The sequence below is a fragment of the Rhinoderma darwinii genome, chromosome 9, assembly GCF_050947455.1.
Source record: "Rhinoderma darwinii isolate aRhiDar2 chromosome 9, aRhiDar2.hap1, whole genome shotgun sequence".
In the NCBI taxonomy this organism is placed as follows: Eukaryota; Metazoa; Chordata; class Amphibia; order Anura; family Rhinodermatidae; genus Rhinoderma; species Rhinoderma darwinii.
Genome location: NC_134695.1, coordinates 52474751 through 52501144, shown reverse-complemented (window position 1 = coordinate 52501144; position 26394 = coordinate 52474751). Strand labels below are relative to the sequence as shown.

At 41.3% G+C, this 26394-nt stretch overlaps 1 protein-coding gene across 1 annotated transcript; it reads left to right on the top strand.

The window, feature by feature from the left end:
* The first annotated feature begins 6 nt into the window (after positions 1-6).
* On the top strand, positions 7-14700 carry MRPL21 (mitochondrial ribosomal protein L21). The gene is made up of 7 exons (XM_075837705.1): positions 7-156; positions 2973-3033; positions 4674-4759; positions 6347-6510; positions 9795-9847; positions 10965-11068; positions 14577-14700. The coding sequence occupies exons 1-7, from the start codon at positions 84-86 to the stop codon at positions 14639-14641; spliced, it is 606 nt and encodes a 201-aa protein (XP_075693820.1). The 5' UTR covers positions 7-83; the 3' UTR covers positions 14642-14700.
* Positions 14701-26394: the final 11694 nt, after the last annotated feature.

The window sequence follows — 26394 nt, the reverse complement described above, 5'->3', positions numbered from 1 at the left end:
TTTCCCGGAGGAAGCATTTCTGGAGTGCACACAGCGACAGTGTACGGAATCGGTGGTGAAGGGTGTACGGAAGAAGACACGTGATGGCTCTTACCTGCTGCGGGCAGCTGATGCGGAGTGTGGCGTCTGGGCGCTGTGCCCGGGCTTCTGCTGCAGGTAACGGGCCGGTAACGCAGGAGTAAGGATTTGGAGGGCTCCAGTGACAGGTGGCTGACATTCACAGAAAACCTGGGGTCATCTTTAGTGTCTATGGAAATGGTTCTGTTCTCATTTATGCAAATTAAGATGGATATAATTTAATGAAAGATAACGTCTAAATATTGGATAGTCTTCTTCAGCATTCTGGAAAGATGGGTTGCTACAAGGGATGTCACCCAGCTTATCAAGACTCCTGAAAGTGACATATATATCATTAGAGGCTCATGCAGTTTGACCAGAAGACCACTGTTATGTGGGCTCAGGGCATTCTTGGAGTTGTAGTTCAGCAAGCTGCAGATTGCTGACTACTGCTGTAAAATGAGGCAGATATGTCACGCAGGAGTCTGGGAAAAGTAGTATTAGTCGTTGTTCACACAGTGCAGATTTTGCTTGTATATTTTTAGGCCGCAACCAGGAACGGAACCTAAACATAAGAATCATATAATGGATGGCCTTAAAGGAGTGCTGTCCCGGATCCAATTGTGGTTTTGGCTTGAAAAATGCATGCAAAATCTGCAGCAAACATGCACTGTGTGAACATGGCTTTTCACGGCAGCCGTTCTTATAGATGGGCAACTAAATAATTAAAGCCATGCAAAGCTCACCTGCTCTCTGGTCTGGACAAACTCTTAAAGGGCTCTCACAGACGAACGTATAGCGCTGGCATTTAAAGGGCTTGTACCAGAATTGACAGCTATCACATATCCACAGGATGGGTGATAATTGCCTGATCACTGAGGGGCTACACCGCTGGGACCTCCACTGATTGCACGAACAGCAGCCCCAAACCCCCGCAGTGAGGAATGTCCTCACAATCGGTGGGGGTCCTAGCGGTCAGACCATTGTCACCTTTCCTGTGGATAGATGATTATTGTTAATTCTGGGAATACAAGCGTGTTCGGTCCATGATATAGGGACCGTATGTCGGCAGTATTTCCTAGTAGCGTTCCTCCCTGCACTGTTTGGTCTGGAAAATACCGCTGACATACGGTCCGTATATCACGAGCCGAACACGCTCATGTGTGGGAAGCCTAAGGTTGGGTTCCCACAGTGCAGATTTGATGCAGATTTTGGCTTCGTTTTGTAAGCCAAAACCAAAATTGGATCCAGTAGAGCAGACCTATAAGGCCTTCCTTTATATATCTCTTTTGTTTAGGTTCCGTTCCTGGTTAAAAAAAAACGCGTGCAAAATCGGCGGCACATCTGCACTGTGGGAACCCAGCCTAAGGGCTCATTCACACGAGCAGGTATCTCGTCTGTGTGATGGTCGTCACACGGACTCATGTATTTCAATGGGGCCGTTCACACGAGCGTTGTTTCAACAGAGCCTGTGAATGGTCCGTTGAAAAATAGGACATGTCCTACTTTACTGTGTGTCATTCATCCCTCCATAGACTCTAGTCTGTGGGGGATCCGTGACAATGCGTCAGTTTTTCATGTTCGAGGTGGGCTAGGTTCATGTGAATGCAGCCTAAGGGAGTTACCATTATACAACAACAAAACTTTGTACTTTACTCACTTTAAAAATCTTTCCCCATTAACCCGTTAACGCAGAATGACGTACATAATCATATAAATATAAGCCCCCTAAGGGGACAAAGCTGTATTTTTATTTAATTTTTTATTATAAAATGTTAAAAAAATTAAAAAAAAGCAACTTTTTATTAAATCTATTTTATTTTATAAAGTCACCAAAACATATAAATACATATACGTATTCTATATCCCCGCACTCGTCTTGACACGTACAATAAAAGTTTTCCCTCTATTGAATGTCATAAAAAAAAAATGAAAAAAGCAATGGCCGAATTGCTTTTTTTTATGCATTTGTCCAAATTTAAAAAATTAATGCAAATTAAACGCTACGTTTACCCAAAAATGATGCCTAAATAATGCAACTCGTCCCGCAAAAAAATAGCCTTAAAATAAAAAATGGCGGCTAATGGAATACCGTAAAAAAGAAAGCCGCATTTCGTTATGTTCTCCGCTGTTCTCAGTAGTTTCTGGCTCAGGACGTGAGTAATGTCCTTTTCATGCGCGCACAGCGTGTTCCGGCCTCTTATCTGTTTCTATTCGTGGACTTAAAAGAGCCCCAAATATACTGTCCACAGATAGTCGTCCAAAACCCGGTAATTGTTTCCTTATGAAGTAATCCATCAATATTATCATGACGATTTACCCCTTTAGGCCCTGTTCACACATAGTTTTTTTGATGCGGAAACAGTGCCAAAAGACGTCTGAAAACGCCTCCCATTGATTTCAGCGAGCGGAAAAAAATGCTTGCAGGAAAAAGAAGCGTCATGCCCCTTCTTCGGACGTTTCCGTCTCTGACCTCCCATTGATATCAATGGGAGGCAGAGAAGTGGTTTTCACAGCATTATTTGCCCGTGGCGCTCAATGGCCACAGCCGAAAAACACTGCGGAAAAGAGAGGGCAGGCAGGTCAAAATCAGCCTCAAAATTCTTGAAGGAATTTTGAGGCAGATTTTTCCGCCTGCAAAAAACTGTGTGAACAGGGCCTTAAGAGGAAGGTAGAAACACAATACGGATGGGAGATATCGGCTCAGGCTCTGCAACGTGGCTTCCGTTTATAAAGCATAGTCTGATCCGTTTGTGGCGAGTTTGAAGGATTCTGCGATGGAGGCTCCGAACGCAGATCTGAGCATAGCCTAACACAGGACCAGACGGATGTGCAGAACGTGGATCCTTATCACTGTCTTTCATGTTACACGACGGCTTCTTATTTTTCATTAAAAATCTTGTTCTCCGTTTCAGTCTCGTTGCTCGGGCCGCCTCCCCGACGTCTGAGTTCACAGAATTCGTCTCTGCAGCCTCGGTAAATGTCATTTCTTCATCTCTTAATCTTTTAATCATTTACTTGGAATTAACAGTATCTGCCGCTGGAAGAAGGATTTCAATCTTATTAGCATTGTGCATATGAAAAACACTTGATGATCATTTCCATCGTTGTTAAGGGGTTTTCCAGCCAGTCAAAATTGATGCCCTGTCCTCCGTATAGGCCATTAATAGTTGATCGGTCGGGGTATGACTCCCGGGACCCCCGCCGATCAGCTGCTTCCCCTACGTTTCTGCTTACTGTGAATCATCGACACGCATTTAGCGGCGATTCACAGGTATTACAGCCTTCTCCCATTTACTTCAGTGAAAGAAGAAGGCTGCAATACCTGTGAATCGCTTCTACATCCGTGTCGACGATTCACAGTGAGCAAGTAGAAATGAAGGGGAAGCAGCGCTGGTACGAGCTCTGCACCCCCTTTAAAACAGCTGATCGGCGGAGGCCCCGGGAGTCTGACCCCGACCAATCAGCTACTGATGGCCTGTCCTGAGGATAGAAAATCTATTTTTACTGGCTGGAAAACCCCTTTAACGTTTATGAAGCCAGCCCGGTGACCAGCGGATCGTCATACATCCAGCTTCTGTTTAGTAGTGGACATCCATAAATTTATTTTGTAATATTACATGGTGGACATTTAAATCTGCTCTGGCTCATAGAGGGGTCCATACCAAGGACCCCTCCCCCCTTCACACCTCTTTGATGTTCATAAGACCTAGGGGTATATAGGAAGAGGCTTCTTGGTGAGACAACCCCTTCAATGATTATCACACGTAATGCCAAAAATAAACCGTACTTTTCTATCTGGAACTTTCTACCAAAGACTTATTCCATTGTGCTATCCTATAAGATTGACCATTACCTTTTTACTCCATAAGGCCCATTCTGTGGTAAGATTTGTGATTTTTAGGAAATAATGAAAATTTCACTGTGGTACTACATGGTTTAACAGTAAGTTAGCGATGCTACCCTATTAAAAGATGACAATATTGCGTTTCATCTATTGCTGCACCCCCTAGAAAACGACCTTCTATGGGAGCGCACAAACAAACAACTGGAACCAGGCAATATCGCTGCCCCGTCCTTTTTCTGATCAAACGAATGAGACGTCTGGAGTAAAGCCCCAACTAGTAAACCCGCCAACACTCCATTTGTATTGTTAGTGCCCAACCACCAGCTCACACATGGGTGCCCTCGGCAACACTGCAGAAGTTCTTGGTCACAGATCGCTCTGCCAGGTTGAGTTCCTCCTGTGCCATTTTCTAGCAGTTTGTGAGCCGCTGCTGCTTGGTGACTTATAGTAACGTCTCGTGCCCCCCTGTCGTTCAGTAGAAGCCGCACACTGTCCAAAGAGGAGGAAAAGCAGCAGAGAGCTGGCGGCACATGTTCCTGGCTCTCTCCGTTATAATCTGTGGTAGTAGGACCCCCCCCCCCTCCTTCCGCAAGGTGGGAATTCATAGGTGAGGCCCCCAGCTGTTAGACCATTTTGGCCCATCATATGGATATGTCGTCCGAATTTTTGTGATGTCTTCTCATACTTTTATCAATTTGTACCAGATGTTGTACTATGTTTTTTAGACTTTTTACTTGTGCACTTTTTTTGTTAATTTGATGATTTTTAGGTACGTTCCAAAGACTTCTTTGTCTGAACCACCGTGGCCAGAGATCAAACTGCCAGATCCCATTAAAGAAGCAGAGGAGCATAGAGGTGAGATGTTGAAGAATTGATAGCAAGTCTTTTTCGTTATTGGAAATCGCTGTGTTGGGACTTGTCCGTATTTTGTATGAAGTTTTGAAGCTAAAACCAACCCATAGCCCATTGCCGACTTAAAATATTTGCTACGCTCAAACAACGTAGTTTGCCGATGCCTTGATAATAGGATTTTAGCGGAACTCCAACTTTCAACAGAATTTAGTTTTAAGGTCCAAAATGCTGTGCTTCTGTTCCACTTATGGGTGGAACTTGAGTACTAGTGTTGGGAAACAGTGCCATAGGGATCCCTTCCTGTGACCGGTTCCCTCTAACCCCTTGGTGCCAGCTGTTGTACATGAACAAAAGCATGTTAAGGCCAAGCTCCATAAACGTACAGCGTGAAGATTGTTCGGGCGCAGGTGACACACCGCTGCAACGGACGGGATCTGAGATATCTCTGATCCTGGCTGTTTAACACTTCAGTGAGACTAAAAAAAATGTGTAGAAAAAAGTTAAATAAACGTAAAAATATGTAAAAAAAAAAACATATCCCATTAAAAAAAAAAAGGATGCTTTATTATGTAAAAAAAAAAGTACACGTAATTGATGTCGCCGCATCTCGCATCCATAACGACTGGTACTATAAAACTATCGCGTTATTTATCCCGCACAGTGACCGCCGTAAAAGAACAGCATTGCTGGTTTTGTTCATCCCGTCTCCCAAAAAATGTAATAAAAGTTATCAAAAAGTCGCATGTACCCCAAAAATGTTAACAATAAAAACGAAAGCATTTTGAAGAAAATAAAACTAGCCCTTGTGCAACTGTCGACGGAAGAATAAAAAAAGTTATGGGTTTCGGACTATAATGAAACAAAAACATCTTTTTTTTTTAAAAAATCTAATTTTTTTTTAAGTGTTTTTATTATTATTAAAAATTTTCAATACATTACATGTACCCAAAAATAGTGCCCTTTTAAAAAAAAAAAAAAAAAAGTACAACTGCCCAGCAAAAAAACATGCTCCCTTACAGCTACGTCAATGGAAAAACGAAAAAGTTATGGCTCTCAGAACGCATTCATGCCAAAACGAAAAAAAAAAATGCTGTCACCTCAAGGCCAAAAATAGCTGCGTCCTCCAGGGGTGTGATACTGCACTGTCCAGCTACGTAATAACCATGTCCCGGCAATGACCGCTTGCAAATAGATTTGTACACGGCAACAATGAGTCAACAAGACCAAAACATTGGAGAGGACTGTCGTTCGGGTAGCTGCGATACAAATCCCATGTCCGTCAGCTCTTCCATATTCCCTACACTGCGTTGGTTTATTTGGGATGTGTCTACTTGAGCTGACAATGTTGATTCCCACCATGTTAATATTTAGAGAGTCCGGTACCATGCTTATGTAATGAACGGCGCTGTAAGAACACAACTAGACACGTTTACATCATTCTTCTGCTCTGCAAACCTCGCCAGTGTTTATGTTGCTTGAAAATGTCTAAGAAAGCTTCAAGGCGCGTCATTTTTAGCGTATCTTACCCTGCCAATGTTTCCTCTACTAATTATTATTTGTTATTTCTGTCTTCTCGTATCATTCTTTTAGAGCTTGTTAAAGAAGTAAACAACCTTATTGCTGCGGGACAGTTTGGGCGGCTCTTTGCGGTCGTCCACTTTGCAAGTAAACAATGGAAAGTAACGGACGAAGACCTTGTTTTAATGAACGGCTCTGTTGATGCGCAATGTGGAGATAGAATCAGGCTGGAAAAGGTACGTTTCTACTATAGATTAAATATAGGATTAAATAGATATAGATATGGAAATATATATATGTGTGTGTGTGTGTATGTATGTGTATATATATATATATATATATATATATATATATATATAGTGGAAATTATGTTTAACCCCTTAATGACCGGGCCTGAAAAGACCTTAATGACCAGCTAAATTTTTCTGTTTTTGCCTCTGTGTTTCAGCAGCCATAACTTTTTTATTTTTTCATTGACGTGGCTGTATGAGGCCTTGTTTTATGCGAGAGAAATAGTATTTTATTTTTCCCACAGTTTGGGGTTAAAAAAAAATTTTTTTACGGCGGGAATATAGGAAAAAGCGATTCTCTGAATATTTTTTTTTTTGGTTTATTTTTTATCCCGTTCACATTTCACGCTAAATAACCCATTCGATTAATTCTTCAGGTAATTACGGTCGTGTAGATACCTAATATGCGTAGGTTTCGTTTTTATTTAGTGTGGGGGCAATAAAATGTATTTAATGCAAAATAAAGACTCTTTTTGGCACTTTTTTTAATTATTTATTTGTTTTGTTACTTTTTTTTTTTTTAAATCCCATCAAGGGATAACTTTATTTGTAACTTTATTTTTTACTTGTAATGTATTAGCATACTTCTGTACGCTAATACATTACACTGTGTCACTATGACACAGGCTGCTGATCGGGCAGCACAGAGTGTGCCCGAACAGCAGGCACACGGAACAGACAGCCCTGGGGTCCTTTGTAGGTCCCCAGGGCTGACTGCAGAGGGATTCCCCATTGTTTGATCGCATCACTGGAATCCCGGTGATGCGATCAAAGAGGGGAATTCCCTTTGATCGTGCCGCGATCACGGACCGCGGTAATCAAAGGGTTACACAGCTGGGGTCCGAATGTTTGCCGACCCCAGCTGTGTTCAGGAGGTGCTCTAAGATCAGGAGCTGTTAGTAACAGCTCCTGCTTAGAGGACGAGCGCTCACACGAGCGTTCATCAGCCTGATCTGCAGCGATGCCAAAAGACGTCTCTGTAGATTAAGCACCCGCACCGCCTGACGTCAAAAGACAGTGGGCGGTCGGGAAGGTGTTAGAGGATCTGTCGCCTCTATTTTTTATATATATATATATATATATATATATATATATATATATATATATATATATATATATATAAAATTCAAGTGTGACTGCAGTTAAAGTGAATGTGTCATGTATGTTAGATTCAAGTATATAACGGGTTTTGTTTTTTTAATGAGACCTTTTCTAGGGCGACCGTATTGGAGACACACCCTTCCTGTATATACTGGACAGCAGGATTTGTGTGCACTTTGGCAGCTGAAATAGATGATAGTCAATTGACAGAGAAATGTCATAGATTATCACAGGATCCAGGAAGTGATCGAGTACAGCCCCTTCAACTAGAGACCAAGGATTGATGAAGAGATGGATACAGTGCTTTCTGTGTATAAAATGTTGCAAACTTACCCTTATCTAGGCCTCTAGCAGTACAATAGAGCTGTCATTCACTTGCCCACTCTCCAATGATAATAAGATGGCTCTGATCATTTTGCTCCAGTCAATACAGCAAAGCGGACAAGTGACCTACAGAAAACAAGAAATATCATCTTATTGTGACTTCTCTAGTGGCAAGTGTGAAACTGGAAAATGTCAAGATTTTTTTTCTTTTTTGGAGGATAGAACATAAAAAAAAAAAAAAAAATATATAGCACCAAACAATGTATAGAATTTGAGGCTTTTTCATTAATCACAACAAAAAAGGGACATATATTTACCACAAAAGTATAAAAAGATAAAGCCATACTCACTCGATACATGGACAGGTCCAAACAACACTTCCCAACAGGATGCAGACGAGCCACGATTGCTATATAAGGGGTAACCCCACAGGTGCAAAATACTGATACAGTCACTCTCACACCTATTCATGAGGGGGTGGCTGCTTAGTATTATCTTTGAACACAAATAAGTCTTCCACAAGTACGCCAGTCGCATTATAACGTGTATTTTGCACCTGTGGGGTTACCCCTTATATATAAATTGTGGCTTGTCTGCATCCTGTTGGGAAGTGTTGTTTTAACCTGCCCTTGTGTCAAGTGAGTATGGCCTTTTCTTTTCTGCTTTTTTCATTACATTACAAAATAGCAGTTTAAAGAATGCACCCCATTTCCATATGCACCGTTCGGGTAAATGGGCTTCAATAAAGGGGACCTCCGCTGAGGATCACTATCTATTAGCCAGTGTGCAGTGCCTCTAGCAAAAAAACGTCTCTTGCGAACTAGATCATGTATTATATTTCGGTATGTTATACTACATTTCACCTGCAGTGGGCGCTGGATGGGAAGTACATGGCTCTCTGCAGCTTGGCAATGGTTAGAATTTTTTTTGTATTTTACCTTTTTGTTTGCAAAGCTGCAATTTTTCCAGCCAGTGATAGTCACCAGGGACCACCATATTCCCTTTGTCACAGGCGGGAGCAGGAATAGTTTTTTCAGATGTACAGTGCAAGCCTCCAACCATACAGCTCCTTATATCTCAGCAGCCTGGACCCCTGTGAGCACGGAGCGTCGGGAAATATGAAAAATGTATCACAATACCATTTTTTTTCCCTAACGTTAGGGGCCGTCTTCTGTATACCGACATTCTATAAAGGTACAAGGACCACTAAAATATATAAACTGGCCCAGTAATTTGTCATGATATAGACACTGCAGCACTGATTCTGTGGATTATACAGTAACACACCAGGAATATATATATGTGTGTGTGTGTGTGTGTATATATATATATATATATATACACACACTATATAAGATATCCCAATGGGAGTCCAATAGTGAAAGCTTCTGCCCTAATATCTTCTATTCTATACATATAGCACATCTTCTAATCAAAGAAGCAATCTCATTGGTTGCTTTGGGCACCAACCCTTTTTGTGTAAACCGTTTTTATACAATAGACCCAGTGTATCCCTGGCAAACGATACGTCTCCAATTACTCCAGAGCAGGACTGGCACTGTGCTAATGGCAGAGATGGGTAAGAGCAGCTTGGCCGCAGTCCTGTCCTTCCTAGTCTCTCCACTGAAGTTATGATGAATCTATGGGGTCTCCTGTAGTCGCACTTGCTAAGCTATTAGTGTTTCTACTATTATCGGACTGTGAAGGTCGTCGATTTATAGCATAAGATTATTTAATCATTTTATTATAAACGTATCGTTTTATTGGACAAGTCAAATCTTAGACTTTTTATGCTTCTTCTTTAGGTTTTGTTAGTTGGCAGTGATAATTTTACATTAGTAGGAAAGCCCCTCCTTGGGTAAGTAGTCCTTCATATTCAATAGTACATTTATTTTTTTTATTTTATTCCCATTTACCTTTACAAACTATACATTAGCGTAATCTAAGCTCCTTTTCTGTGTTTGATGAAATTTGGAATTTTCTATTTGTCTTCTGAATTTCCCAGTGGACGCATAGTTTTATAGAGGGTCTGTCATCTCTCCTGACATGTCTGTTCTACTAAACACTTGTATTCCCTAAGAAATAAAAATGCTGAAGCATCTTTCCCAGAGTCTTGTATTGAGCAGTTCCCCCTTTTATTCCTCCTGGAAATGTATGACTATGTCTCTAGGGCTACACTGTGTCGCACGGCCAAAGATCGCTGTTTGCCGCTGCGTTCATTGCACATAATTCAAGTCAATGTGGTCTCGTTGCAACTCGAGGGTTGCCGCGGCCCGACAGTTGCAAGAAGTCCATCAGGTTTGTCTTTCTTGCAACTGACGGGTTGCAATCACGGCAACCCAAAGGGTCGCAATACAGCCACATTGACTTTCATTACGTGCACGGGGCACACAGCTTTCCTTGTCCCGTGTAGCCCTTGCCTAAATCGACAACTGGTTATTACCATTCCCCATGTCAACGGGGTGCGTCCCTACGCTCTTTGAGAGCGTCGGCGCTGATTTGGCAATGCCAAAGTGCTTGGTGACCTGCTCAATTGACAAGAGTATTGGTAACACATAGTTGTCAATATAGACATTTCCAGGAGGAATAACAGAGGAGCTGCACAACACAGGGTTCTAGAAAAAAAAGCTGCTGTATTCTCCATAATTATTTTTTGGTTTGTGGGGAATGCAAGGATTCACTACAACAGACCTATCAGGAGAGATGACGGGATGTCTTCAGAGGAGCTTCAGATGGTGTGTTGCCCAGAATGTTGAATAATTCTGCTTCACTGCTGGTGGTAATTTTCTGCGCGGTGCGGTAAATAATGATGTATATAGAAAGTGCTGCTATAAAACCCTCCTCGATTTCTGTCTCTATCTCTCTGATAACCGACGACATTTAAATCAATGGATACTAAATACTTTTTTCTTCTATAAATGTGCTCGTGCTTTAGATTTGCTGAGTCTGATGGTATAATTGTGAATCTCCTGTAGGAAAGACCTGGTACGAGTTGAAGCAACAGTGATCGAAAAAACAGAGTCCTATCCAAAGATTAACATGAAGTTTTGGAAACGACACCGATACCAGAAGAAAAAAAGTAAGTTTGTGTTTTTAACATGTGCGGCTTACAGGAAACGAATCTGCACTTTAAAAAGGCAACTTTACTCTGCAGCTGTAGAGACTCCGTACAATTCAGAATTAAAGAACAACCAAATGTACGGCGCTGCGCCAATGAAGGGGATGCCGTGCTATCTGGAGCGCTGCTGCCCCTTCATTTAGGTGATTGGTCGGGTGCCAGGAGTTGAACCCCCACTGGTCAGATATTAATGAACTGTTCTAAGAATAGGACCACAATTAATAGAGTCTCAGGTTACCCTTTTAGGGTAACTGCACAGGGGGTGGAAAATTCTGCTTAAAATCCACCTCTGAATTTTACCGCAAATCCGCAGGGATTCTGCAGCAAAATCTACGTGATTTGGCTGTGGAATTTGTTGCTGATTTCACTGCAGATTTCACCCTTCTCATTGAAAGGAGGGAAAGCCGCAACATGAATTGACATTCTGTATATTTTATAATCTGCTCTGCACGTCAAATTTACGCAACATGTGGATGAGATTTGCTCAAATTCCTTCGACTTTGCTGGTATTGCAATACGCTGCAGGTTTTCTGTTGGTATATCTGTGGGATAACCCGCACGTAGTCCGTCCCATAAGCACGTACCCTTAAAGTAAATGCAGATAGGTCTTAAAGGGGTATTACAGTTTCAGCAAATAAGGCTTAATTATTGTATAAGGGAAAGTTATATATTTTTCTAATATACTTTTGTGTTTCAACTCCTCTCGGTTTTCAATATCTCTACTTGCTGTCATTCAATAAGAACCTTTATTGTTAACATTCAAAACATAAAAATTTGTCCTGATCATGTGATCACAGCGGTGTAAAGCTCCTTACAGTACAGTTATCGGAGCTCCCTCATGTGACGAGGCACGCACCTATGAGAGCATCAAGTAACCAGGACAGAGTTAAATCTTCTGGAAGGTTCCCATTCACTGATGGCAAGTAGAGATTTTTAAAACCATGATAATTGGTAGACTCAAGTGTTTCTGCCATTACTTTTCTGACCAATTCAGATGTGACGATGTCTGGCTTGTTGATAATATAATTACAAATAATTTTGAATGGGAAAATGCAGTAGCGGGCGTTTAGCGATTGACTACTAAAAGGCAATGTTAGATCATTTCCTTTTATATAGGGGTATTGTTGGGCATAAATTGTTTTAAGCAAATTAGTGATGCAGGGTTCGGCAAGTTAATTAAAAAACATACATCTGCGCATGTTCATAGTTCTGTATATAGGATTATTGGTTACATCTGGGGTCTATAACCTTTTTTTTACTTTGAGAGTCACATCCATATATACCCAATGGTGTTGAACCACATTACGAAGAAAAATAATCATGGATTGGAGTAACCAGTATATTCAATTTTTGAATCTCCTGTAGGGAAAAACACAAATTTAATTTTAAAAAAAATGAAATATCTGTCAAAAACATAAAGTGAAATGTAAAAAATTCGAACTATGATGCCAACAGCCTATAATATAACCCTAAAGGGGTGTTTCACAATGGGAACCCATTTCCATATGCCCTATTAGGGCATTTGGACATTATAGAAGGGTGTCCCTCGCTGAGGTCCCCCCTCTATGTACCAGAACGGAGAGCCACTCATGAAAGTTGGTCTGTTTGTGCATTATATTGTCGAATACTGTAATGATACATTACCCCGGCAGCGGCCGCAAGGCCAGACCAAGCTTATTCTGGCAATAACAGCTGATTGTTGAGTGTCTGAGAAACCGGACCCACAACTTATCGCCAGGCCAGCTTCTATTTAACAAGAGGGTTGTCTTTGTCAGAGCAAGCAATAGGAATATGGTCTTGACCCTTGTGACAAGTTCTTGTGATACCGGGACGCCCCGATGTCATTGCTGAACAATAGCTTCTAAAACTACCAACCTCCAGAGAGCCGCTGGTTGGGGAACTCTAAATTACGTCAACTGAAGGATAACTTATGATAAGAGCTCCTGTTGAATAGTCTGAGTGATACCAAGTGATAAAAGTTAAAGGGGTTTTCCTATAATCCTCATTTATTCCCTATCCTCAGGATAGGTGATAAATGTCGGATCGGTGGGTGTCCGACCGCTGGATAGTTGATGATTATGGAAAAACTCCTTGAAGGTGGGCATACATATTAGATTTACGAAGAGAAAGGATCCAGCGATGTATAATGTAGATAAGGGAAAACTGAGTTCCCACTTTATTGAAAAATAATCCACGAACAGTGACACAAAGTAACGGAAACACCAGGAGGGTAACAAGGTGGTAGAATGGCAAAGAAAGAAGCCTACGCGTTTCAAGCACTGACTGTGCTCTTAGTCATGGCTCAGACGAATGAGCCATGACTAAGAGCACAGTCAGTGCTTGAAACGCGTAGGCTTCTTTCTTTGCCATTCTACCACCTTGTTACCCTCCTGGTGTTTCCGTTACTTTGTGTCACTGTTCGTGGATTATTTTTCAATAAAGTGGGAACTCAGTTTTCCCTTATCTACATTATACATCGCTGGATCCTTTCTCTTCGTTGCTATTGTTTCTTGCCGCGAGCCGTGGCGGCTGATCCGGGCGATACCTAACACAGGAGTGTGAAGCTGGTGAGCTGGAGGTTTCCTCCCTTTTCCTTTTTCCCTGCTATTACTATATTAGATTTACGTCGGCCAAGCCCTCCTGATTTCCGCAGAACCAGCAGGCCATGTAATGTGTATTAGATGTTCATCAGATGTACCAATGGCTTAGGGGAATAAGCCGCTGCCTGGCACCTTTTCGCGCCATCTAATCTCCCTTGAGAACAAAGGATTGGACATTTCAAAGTGCCCAATCCTTTTTTCCCCGGCATCTGCCAAACAAACAGTGCCCGAACATCTAGTACACGTTAGATGGTTGACTGGTTTGTCCGACGTCAGTTTGATAAGTATGCCTGCCCACCTGAAAGGGGTTTTCCCATAATCGTTTATCACCTATCCACTGGACAGGTGATAAATGTCTGATCGGAGGGGATTGAATGCTGGAACCTCCACCGATTCCAAGAGCGGGTGCCCTATCTTGGCTGCCCGAGAGCGCTCGAACGTACCGATCGGACATTTATCACTTTGTCACCTATCCTGTAGATAGGTGATAAATTATGATTATGGGAAAACACCTTTCATTTTGATTTATGTTCTGCTGACCGCTATTGAAGGTGTATGGTCTTTATCAGTGTCCGCCATTTTTCTTTTTCCTCTGGATCTCTCAGAATTACTTTACCTGCTCCCTTACCCAATGCAGGAATGTGTTTTATTGAATGGGAGCATAGACGACCAGAGTGATGATCTGCCTCCGACCCTACTTGTTTTATATACACGTTGCTGTAATATAGGAGTTTACCCACTGGTGACCCTACCGTGTATTAGCCAAACAGAGAAATGCATCCGTTTAGACTTTTGACTGAATGACCGTTTCTCTATAAATGTTTCTGTGTAACTATAACCTAATTTTATTTTTTTTATTATTTTTTTAGTAACTATCTTCCCACAGACCATTCTGAGGATCAACACCATTGAAATTGCTCCTGCTTTATCTTGACCTTATATATTTTTCTACTATAATTTGACTTATTAAAAAAAAAACTATGAACAATACAATGTGTCTGTTTCTTATGAGCTTTTATATTTAGAGGCTTTTGTATATACTGTATTGATATGCCTGCTCTGAATCACGGAATAGTAAAAAGATAACACAAATCTGTTCAGGGGCAGACACAGGAAGCAGATGGCCCCCATGCTAGAATAGTGTACGGGCCCCTTGCTCTCAAATCCTGGAGTATCCTTCTTATGTCTCTAACAATCTGCCAATAATTGTGAGCTATGAAATGTATTCGCTCGGTCCCTAACTTGCAATTTAATAAACCGTAGGATTCTGGTAGCTGATTTTAAAGCACCAGAGGGACTCCCTTTCCTTCTGAGCCCCTTTGCAGTTGCCCAGGTCCCACATAAGGTGTGTCCGCCCCTGAAGCTGGTGACGCTCCACCTTTTGACTGACATTGGTAAGGCTGGATTCACACGAGCATGTTCGGTCCATAAAGGACGGAACGTATTTCGGCCGCAAGTCCCGGACCGAACACACTGCAGGGAGCCGGGCTCCTAGCATCATAGTTATGTACGACGTTAGGAGTCCCTGCCTCTCCGTGGAACTACTGTCCCGTAATGTAATCATGTTTTCAGTACGGGACAGTTGTCCCGCAGCGAGGCAGGGACTCCTAGCGTCGTACATAACTATGATGCTAGGAGCCCGGCTCCCTGCACTGTGTTCAGTCCGGGACTTGCGGCCAAAATACGTTCCGTCCCTTACGGACGTAACATGCTCGTGTGAATCCAGCCTTACACTGGCTATGTAGTTGTAATGTACTCCATGCACATGGTAGAGCCATCTGCAATACGTTGTGCGTCTATGCCATACAATGCTCTGCCCAGTGCCATGTTTACAGAACTGTTCCTTCAGAATACGACTTTCCATTGAGCATGCCACCATTTTTAAGTGTTTTATTCGCACAGAATCTGACAGATTCTGACAGATTCTGTATGGAATCTGAGACCTAGGGAGGTACAGTAACGCCCCATGCACTTCTATGGGAGCCCTGATGTGATTCTGTGCAAAACTGAGTCCTAATACAACAATGTTCATGAGGCCTTTGTTAATCCAAAGTGGAGTTTTCTTTAACCCCTTCTCGCTCCATGACGTACATTTACATTATGGGAACTTCAAAATTACATAAATGTACGTCATAGTGATGGCGTCGGCACTGGAGCCGTGCCTGCTCCATCACTTGCTGGTGCTGGCTGTTTTACACAGCCATAACAGGTGAGATCGGACATAACTCCCAGCCATTTAAGCACTTAGACGCCGCGGTCAATGCTGTCTGCAGCATCTAATTGGTAAGACAGGAAGGGGGGCCCCCTCTGTGAACCCATCGGACACCCCCCCCCCCCCCAGCTACGTGACTGTAGGGTGGCGATAAGTTGCTATGGCAGCCAAGGGCCTAAGAATGACCTCCAGGTCTGCCACTTAGTACACCTATTAGGCACAGCCAGCTGTATTATTGAAGTGTATCATAGAGGCAACTAAGATATCGCACAGTCAAGTTACTATAATTAAAATGTGAAAAAAAAAAAGTTTAATAAAATGTTTTAAAAAATTAAGTACTATTCTGGCCTTCAGGATGTGGCTTTTTTTCATTTTTTTTCTCTATCGTTGCATACAAGAGTATGTATAATGTATAACTTTTATACTTTGATTTTTTGGGAGGGGAGCTAGATAATAAAAAATAAAAAAATCCATTGTTTTTGGGGTTTTATTTTTACCATGTACACCATGCCATATAAATGACTTTATTCCATGGCTCAGTACGAATATGGCGATACCAGATTTACACGGTTTTGTTTTTTTTAGTCTTTTTTTACTACTTTAATTTAAAAAAAATCTTGTTTTTGTGTCCTCATATTCAGAGATCCATAATTTTTATTTTTTTCTGTCGACTGAGTATTTAGGGGATTTTTTTTGTGTGTGATGTTGTTTTCATTGGTATTTTTGGGTTACATGTGACTTTTTGATCGCTCTTTATTTCATTTTTGGGAGGCAGGATAAACAAGAGAGCAATTCTGTATTTTTTTTTTGTATTGTATTCACGGTGCAGGTTAAATAATGTGTTAAATGTATAGTACCAATTTGTGGTGCAGATTTTTTAGCAGAATCTCCGCTACGGAAACCAGCACTTGGGAAAAAAAAACAGTCCAATGTAAACGCTACGATTCCGCTTTTTTTTATTAAAATATTATATATAAATAAAAAAATCTTATACTTACCCTGGGCCGTTGTCATGGTGACGCGTCCCTCTGTCATCCATGCAGTCTGGCCTCCTGGGATAACACTGCCGCTTGTGATTGGCTGCAGCAGTCACATGGGATAAAACATCATCCCAGGAGGCCGGCCTGGACGAACAGAAGAAGGCGTCGCTATGATAACGCCTGGGGTAAGTATAAGCTTTTTTTATTCATTTTAATTAAAAGGTTTTTTTCTCAGCAATTTTTGCGGCGGAATCATAGCATTTCCGCTGCAAAAGTAGCACATTTGGCTATTTGAATTCAAAGAGGATGTAAAACCTGCATCAATGGGGAAACCCGCAGCATAAATTGACATACTGCGGATTTAAAATCTGCACCGCAAGTGAATTTATGAACGTTTTCGCTGCAGATTTTTCTCTGCAGCTTGTGGATGACATTTTTTTTAAAATTTCATTAAACTGCTGCAACTGAAATGCTTTGGAATTCCGTTGCTGAAATTCCACAGCGTTTATGCTACAAGGGAACCCAGCCTAAAAAAATAAAGAAATAGAAAAAATGGAAGAAACTGAATAAAACTGAATCAAAAAGTGATATGTGCCCAAAAATGTTTCGGATATAAACTTGTCCCGCAAAATACAAGCCCCACATAGCTCAGGACAGAAAAATAAAAAAATTCTGTCTCTCAAAACGTGGTGACACAACTTGTATTTTTTTTAATGTGTTTATATTGTGCGAAGTAGTAAAACATGGAAGAAAATTTATTTGCTATCGCTGTAATCGTGCATTGCTGTGCGTCATACCGCAAGAAAGAGAAATCCACCGTCTGCTTCAAAGATTTCCATCAGTAAAGTTAATAATTGGGTAATAGATTTCCTCTGATAGATATCTCAAGAAGGCGGAAGGAACAGGGGGGGGGTGTCTGATTCGTTGAACACTTGATACATGAGAACCACTGGTTTTTGTTTTAGGCCAGGATCACACACGGTTGTGATGCAGTTTTTGGATAATTTTTTTGAGCCAAAGCCAGAAGTGGATCCAAGGGGAAGGAGATGTATAAAGAAAAGACTGATGCCTATTTTTTCTTTTGTGTCCACTTGTATTTGGCTCAAAAACTGCATAAAATGTGTGTATGATCCTGGCCTTAATGATAAATACAATGCCTATAAAAAGCACACATTTCCTGGCAGATATTCAGCTGTACCACATTTTATTAAGGCCTCGTTCACATCAGCGTTGGGTTCCGTTAGACCTTTCTGTTGGAGGAACCCATGAACGGAAAGACAAATGGAAACCATAGCTTCTGTTTGCTTTACTATTGATTTTAATGGTAATGCTTCCGTTGCAAATGGTTTCAGTTTGTGTCCGTTAGGTAAGGTTTCGTTTTTTTGTAGTGTCTTTTGTTGCGAAGAAAACGAAAACCTTACGAAACTGAGAGAAATGGAAACCATTTGCAACAGAAGCATTACCATGGAAATCAATGGTAATGCAAATAGAAGCTATGGTTTCCGTTTGTCTTTCCGTTCATGGGTTCCTCCAACAGAAAGGTCTAACGGAACCCGACGCTGATGTGAACGAGACCTAAGGGTTTTGTTTGGGGTTTTTTTTTTAGGCCCTGTTCACACTGAACTTTTTTTTTTTTTTTCTTTTTGCAAGCAGGAAAAATCTGCCTCAGAATTCCTTAAGGAATTTTAAGTCAGATTTTGAACTGCCTGGGCTTTTATTTTCTGTGTATTTTTTGCAGCATTTTTGCCTTGACCATGGAAACCAATTCAAGGACTTCAGGCAAAAACGCTGCAAAAAGACACTGAAATGAGTGCCACCGGTTTTTTCTGCCTCCCATTGATTTCTATGGGAGATCAGAGGCAGAAACCACGGCAAGAAAGGACATGTCTTTTTTTTCTTTTTTTTCACGTGCTAACAAAGTTCAACTCTATTTTCACAGCAAAGCAGCGCCAAAAAACTCAATGTGAACTGACTTAATAGGTTGCTCCCTTTACCGAAATGGTTCTGATATACCAGGCATAACTCCTGACCAAAGTGGTGTGTCCAGGAGGGGGAAAAAAACAAAAACATAGGTTTTTCTGGGACTAGAAAAAAAAATTAACACTTTTATTGTTTTAGTACTTTTCCATAATCTTGTCACAAAGTTGTTTAGCGTGTTATTTTGAACATGGCCTGTTGTGGTCCCATATTGTACTTACAGGAAAAAAAAATGTATTCTCCATGCAAAGCATTTTTATAGGCACTGTGGGCCGGATGTACGAAGACTTGTGTTTTATTTGGTTCGTGTGCTATACGCAATCTTGCGGATACCACAAACCCATTTATTTATATGGCCCCATGCACACGACTGATTTTCACGGATCCGTGTGGTTGCCACGAGTCCGGCCCAAAAACTCAGAACATATCATGTGACCTCAGGGAGTTGGGACAATCTGGTAACCTCAATTCTAGCCTCTTTTTCCCTGAATACTGATGCACTACGGAGGGTTTTTTCGTTTTTTTTTGCAGACAAATGGACCGCAAATACAGACAATGGAACCATGGTTTTGCGGAACATAAAATCGCCATGGTTGTGTGCATTAGGCTTTAGGCAGAAGCTTGTTGGAGAAAGATGCAAATAATTTTTTAAGAGTTGCACGCCCCTTAATAAATTAGTCACATCTTGTGATGTCTGTGTGCCTGGAAGTGAAATGTACCGCATCTCCGAGGTAGATTTCCAATATAACTTTCTCTGTTTTCAGGCAGTTGTTCTAGTAAATCTGGGTGGGCTGCGGTGGCACCACTGCCTTCTCTAAGCCACAAGCCTTTTTTCAAAGTGCCGGGCATGGTGTTAAAATTAAATGTTGCAACTTTTTGGGCAAAACAACTTTGTGCCTAAGTTTGCAACGTTTTTCCGCCACAGTATATAGGCCTATGTTGTAGTACAAAAGTATTGTTTTCCCTATCTGGTGATCTATCCTACATGGTTGTTAGGGTATGTTCACACGGGCTATTTTCAGCAGTTTTTCGGGCCGTAAACATCCCAAAAAATGGCTGAAAAATTGGAAGCAATACGCCTCCAAACATCTGTCCTTTGATTTCAATGGGAAATACGGCGTTCAGTTCCGACGGGGCATTTTTTTACGCCTCATTTACAAAAAATTCGTCTTTTCATTGACTCAATAGAAAAATAGCTCCAAAAACGCCACGAAAAACGCTAGTTATTTTCAGACTTATTTTGTTAAGCGTGTGAACATACCCTAAAGGAAAATCTAAAAAAAAATGTTTCCCATAATTTCTTGGGTATTCAACACTCACAAAACTCATTCAGTACTGAGACCGAGGCATATCCCGTTCCCTGACCCACTGTGACGCTTCTAAGTAAGGTCGTTTGGCAAAGAAGACGTGTAGGAAAGTTGAGGAAAACTTAATTTCAATTGAAGATCCAAAATATTTTCCAGTGACTTCTGGGCAATTAAAATGCCTGCAGTTGATAGTGAAGATACGGCATCTGGACTAGTGGAAGAACATTGCAGAAAAATGTTAATTTAATCTTATGGAGCTTATAATTAAATATAGGAAGAACAAACTGCAGGGGTTTGAGAACAAAGTCAAAAATGACAGAAGGGATTTGGAATGCAGAAAGATGCACGTATGCGCCAGAAATGTGGAGAAAACGTTGTAAAAGAATTGAAAGTGAAACATGAATGAAATAAATGAATATTGGTTGTAATGCTGAAAAAAAGCTGAGCAGCAATTTATACCGTCAATTTCACCAGTAGGATATAATAGGAATAATCTGCTTTTAAAGTTCTATATTATAACTTACTGGATGGATTAGTGTTATTAGAAGTTAAGTTTTTTGATCAAATCTGACCTCTTCATAAAATAGTGTTGTATCCATCTATATTTAAGACACATACAGTTATTTCCTTGCATTGGTTCATCTATCTTATTACAAGATTAGATTATAAATTACTGACATTGGTCATTATTCTTAGGGTATGTGCACACACACTAATTACGTCCGTAATTGACGGACGTATTTCGGCCGCAAGTACCGGCCCGAACACAGTGCAGGGAGCCGGGCTCCTAGCATCATACTTATGTACGATGCTAGGAGTCCCTGCCTCTCTGCGGGACAACTGTCCCGTACTGAAAACATGATTACAGTACGGGACAGTTGTCCTGCAGAGAGGCTGGGACTCCTAGCATCGTACATAAGTATGATGCTAGGAGCCCGGCTCCCTGCACTGTGTTCGGTCCGGTACTTGCGGCCGAAATACGTCCGTCAATTACGGACGTAATTAGTGTGTGTGCACATACCCTTAGAGAGTACCTATTGTTTCATTTTTGTTTTCCACAGTCAATCGTGCATGCAAAGATAATACACTTTAATATATCTTATGAAATAAAAATGCCACTTACTCCACTCATCAGAAGCCTCTTCCCCTCTATACCTGACTATTGCACTCTGTTCAGAATCTCTGCACTCACTGAAAAACCAGGACGACTGTCCATGGAGACTCTTACTGAGGCCCCCTGCACACGACCGTGCCCATAATCAAGTATGGGAGCACAGTCCATAAGAAGCAAAAAATAGGACCTGTCCTATCTTTTGCGGAGTCTTTCTACGGCACGGACAACTTTGGGAAGGTGTCCGTCGGCCATAAAAATGAATGGGTCTGTAATTACCGACGAAAACTACGGTCGTGTGCATGGGGCCTGAAGGATTATATTACACAGTCCAGAGAGCCTGTGTGAGGAGGGAGGGCTGGACTCACACATGAAGGGTATGTTCCCACAGGTTGGAAACACTGTGTAAAAGTAGGCAGCGCTTTTGAACCGCAGGGAATTCTGGCCGAAAAATCGCACCAAATTGTGGTTCAGATTTTCGGCCACAATCTCCACTGCGGAAACAGTGGTGGAAGAAAACCAAAAAGCCAATTATTATCCCCCCCCCCCAGGCATTGTCATAGCGACGGGTCCCTCTGTTTTCCGTGCAGTCCGGCCTCCTGGGTTGGCGTTTCAACCCATTTGAACGCTGCAGCAGTCACATGAAAAGTCATCTTCGGAGGCCAAGCTGGACAGAGGAATCTGTCTCTATGACAAGCCCAGGGATCAAGTATTAACTGTTTTAATAAAAAAAAAATTTAACCAAGTAAGGGATTGTTTTTCTGATCTGCGATATTTGCAGCGGAAACACAGTGTTTCCACCACAAAAATAGCAACATTTGCAATTTGTTGCAGGTTTTACCTCCCATTGATTGTAATGAAAAAAAACCCGCAACTAAAGAGCAGCAATACCGCAGTGTAAATTGACATAAAAATCTGCACCGTAGGTCAATTTATGAACGTTTTCGCATCGTGTGCATGAGATTTCTACAAATCTCTTCCACTTTGCTGCTACTGTAAATGCTGCGGATTTTCCGAACAAAAATTCAGATGCGGAAATTCCAAAGATTTTAGGGTATGTTCACACGCAGAGCTTACAGGCGTATTTCGGGGAATAAACGCCTCTAAATACGCTTGCAAAACCAGTAGCTGAATGCCTACAAGCATCTGCACATTGAAATCAATGGGAAAAACGGCGTTATGTTCAGACGGGGCATTTTTTTATGCTGCTGTTTTCAAAAAAGGCGCGTAAAAAAAACACCCCGTAAAAAGGAGCATGTCACTTCTTGAGCCATTTTTGGGGCTGTTTAGCATTGTGTCAATAGAAATACAGCTCTAAAAACATCTAGGAAAAAATGTTTTCAGGTTAAAAAATGGCTGAAAATCAGAGGCTTGAAAACAGTTTCGTCATTTTCAGCCATTTTTACTTGTGCATGTGAGCCCTCACCCTACATGGGAACCCAGCCGAATACATAGTCTCCCCTGCTGAACAAGTCATCTTCTAGTATTAGAATACCTCACAGCAGATCTTGTTTGAGAGCAGCACTTCTCCGTCTTTTCAGTATAAAATCTAGGTTAGGCTCCATGCACACGACCGTATTTTTCATCAGTAATTACGGACCCATTCATTTCTATTGGCCACGGATACCTTTCAGTATTTTTACTGATGGGTGTCCGTGCTGAAAAAATTATAGAACCTGTCCTATTCTTGTCAGTAAGGCCCCATGCATACAAACTTATTTTTGTGGTCGCAATTCATTTCAATTGGCCCATGCACACGATCGTGGTTTCCACGGTCTGTGCATGGCCCAGGAGCCTGGACCGCAAAAAGAACGGACATGTCTTATTACGGCCGTGTTTTACGGTCCAGGCTCATAGAAATTAATTCACGTGGCCATGTGCACGGCCCGCGATTTTCGGGCGGCCCGAGGGGAACACTCCGTGGCCATCCGACCTGAAAACCACGGCCGTGCACATGGCTACGGTCATGCGCATGAGGCCTAATTACAGCAAGGACTATCCCATAGAAGTCTATGGGAGCTTCCATAAATACGGACGGCTACGGATGTGCATCCGTATATCGTCTGTATTTATGGAAGCGTTGTTATGCAACATGCTGATGACATCATTTGCATGTTCCCTCTTTTTTTTTTACGGTTCTGTATATACGGATGGAATACGGATGCAATACGGACCGTATTTACGGACAGTATATCGGGATAGATGAAAATACGGTCGTGTGCATGGGGCCTTACAATGTACTAAGTGCTCTGATGCTGGGTGTGTTGGAGTGGGATCTGTAGACTGAGAGCGAGTTTTCTAGTCACATGGAGGGACAGATGTTGTACACAGTATTTATCAGGAGCTCACCCATGACACTGGTCAGTACCCTCTGCTACTCCATTAGAAACAAGCACAAAATTGGAGGAGAGGGGATCAGCGCCCACAGATTCTGGAGCTGAGCTCAGGAAAAATTATAAGATGTAAAGGAAAAGTGGTGATAAAAATACATCATAAATTGGTCAGCAATAATGTTAATACTTATGTACACGCATAGCGGCTTATGCTGAACATAAGGGAAACAAAATCTTAGTAAAGTTCTAATTCAATCTAAGCGCTCATGCACACGGGGGTATTATGACTCCGTATGACCTCTGAGTTGCTGTAATACAGCACCCATAGCAATCTATGGGCCCTACTGTATCGCCTTATGCTTTGGGTTTCTTACTGTAACATACAGAGATTTTTCATTGAATGCTGTGTACTCGAGCTCTGCTTCCCTAAAAGTCTGAATTTTAGAGGAGAATATCTCTGTAATACCATGTTGTATACCGGAGGCATAATATAGTGCCACAGATTACAGCTCTATAATATGGAGTAATACATTGGGTCAACATGTGCCTCCATACAGGCTCTGTGCACATGGTTGTTCTAAGGTTCTAGAAAGTAGGCATTTTACGTATTAATTGTGTTTTGTTTTTTTACTGCAATATGGAGTAATGGTACTCTCAGTGGATGGTACGGGCACAGCAGCTGTGCCCCTTGTAATATGCAACCACCGTTTTGGCTGTTTAACCCAATACATTCTGCGGCCAAAGGTGACCATGTCATCTAAGTGGCTACAGAGGGAGAGAGCTCTCTCCCTCACTCCATAGGTGCCCCACAATGTGTTGCCATGGCAACTGAGTCCTAACAAAGGCCCCCAGGCCTGCCATAACTAAATGCCAATTAGGCCAAAGGCATGACATAATGAACTGCCTGTCAGTTTTATACTGAGTATACTAAAGCATTATAGAAGCAATTAGAAGATTGAATTTTAAAGTCCCATAGTGGGACTAAAAAAATGGTTAAATAAAGTTTATTAGGAAAAAAAAAGGTGGCCACGGTTAACAACGGCCCCTAATTAAATTTATGAACGTTAATCAATAATAAATAATTTTCTATTATTGTGCATAAGTAGTAAAACTTAAAAGAAAAACTATACATATTTAGTATCACCGTAATCGTACCAACCCATAGAATAAAGGTAACATGTTATATATGCGGCACGGTAAACAGTGTAAATTTAAAATGTAAAAAACAATAGCAGAATTTATAAAAGATTTTTACTACGTTATATCCACCTCATAAAGTGCCGTTAAAAAATCCAACTACTCCTTTAAAAACCAAGCCCTCATAGGACTACGGGGAATAAAAATAAATAAATCCCAAAGTGCTTCTTTAATGAAATTGCAATTAGACTGTTATGCAGACCTAGGTTCTCAACCTGTGGTACATGTACCTGATGGGGTACAGGCCATGCCCCTAGGGGATACCCGCACTGTCCTCATGCTGTGCTTTTAAATAGGTGCAGCACAGTCTATAATTATAGCCTTGGAGGTATTTTGATATCATCTATTTGAGTAAGGGGTACTTGCCAAAGATACTTTGAGAAACACTGATCTAGACCATATTGTTAAAGGAACACTCCAGGCAAAACTACTACACAGTGTTATGCCTAGTGCAGGGACTAAGGGGGCGGGGCATGACACAGGGATTCTCTATCTCCGTAGGCTGCCCTTTGAAGCCCTGTGCCATACTCTACCCTTGTCTGGCCCTGCACACTGTATTACAAAGTTATTTTAATATGATTTTTTAATTTCCATTGTTAGACAGACAGATAAACTTTCAATAGAGAGGAAAAGACAAACAATATCAAGGTTTCTACATTTTCTACTTTGAATAGAGGCTGTTTGCCAAAATTCTTTAATTAATCTGAAAACTGGACAAGACATTCTAAAACATTACTTCTGTGATAAAACAGGCAGATGGCAACCTACATCACCAATCAATGTTATGATCAGATAGAGAAATCTGCTGTTTAGAAGAGAAATGGTCTATTATATCCCTATCTGTATAATGAATGTCCTTAGTTGATGATTTACAAGCAGTTACAATAGGTTATGATTGGAAATCTTACAATGGAATTCATATTCATAGTATATCAATTAAAAAGAAAAAAAAAAAAATCAGATTGTTCAGGAATTTTCAAGAAGGCCACATTGTGGGCATGAGTAAGGAATTTCATCATGTAGAAAATACAGAAAGAATTTCAAGTACAAAGGGGGGCGTGCTTAAAAAGAAATGATGGAATGATACAAAATCTGATACTGGGAAAACAAGCAAGGTGGGAGGAATAGTTTACAAAAAAAAAAACTTAACAGGGAACAAGTTTGTGTATTATGCGTTAAAGGGGTAGTCTTATCAAGACAGCCGTTTTCAACTGAAGCCAGCATGGCGATCAGCCGATCACCACGGGTCTATCTTTAGAAAGCCCCATTGATTAGCTGATATTGCTGGTTAACACTGTGGCTAGCCACACATGGATAGCTCTAGTCCACTAGAGCTTTGTTAGCGGCTCTCCACTCCATTTGCTCTTGTTTACCACCTTAAACGAGCGACGATCGACAATACAACTTGTCAATCGGCACTTGTTTGCTCCATTCAAACGGAGCAATGATGCTTAAGTATGGGGAAGAAGGATCAATACCACGATCTTTTGTCCCCATGCATTTGCATAATGTCGACAGCACATCTACCTCTTTAACACAGGGAGATGTGCTGCTGACTAGCAACCACTGT

Excerpts from the sequence above, each read along its gene's own strand:
- MRPL21 (XM_075837705.1), top strand. The coding sequence starts at position 84 with ATGGCTCTTACCTGCTGCGGGCAGCTGATGCGGAGTGTGGCGTCTGGG. Across the intron at positions 3,034-4,673 it reads AATTCGTCTCTGCAGCCTCG|GTACGTTCCAAAGACTTCTT; the intron begins GTAAATGTCATT and ends GATGATTTTTAG. Across the intron at positions 4,760-6,346 it reads AGAAGCAGAGGAGCATAGAG|AGCTTGTTAAAGAAGTAAAC; the intron begins GTGAGATGTTGA and ends TCATTCTTTTAG.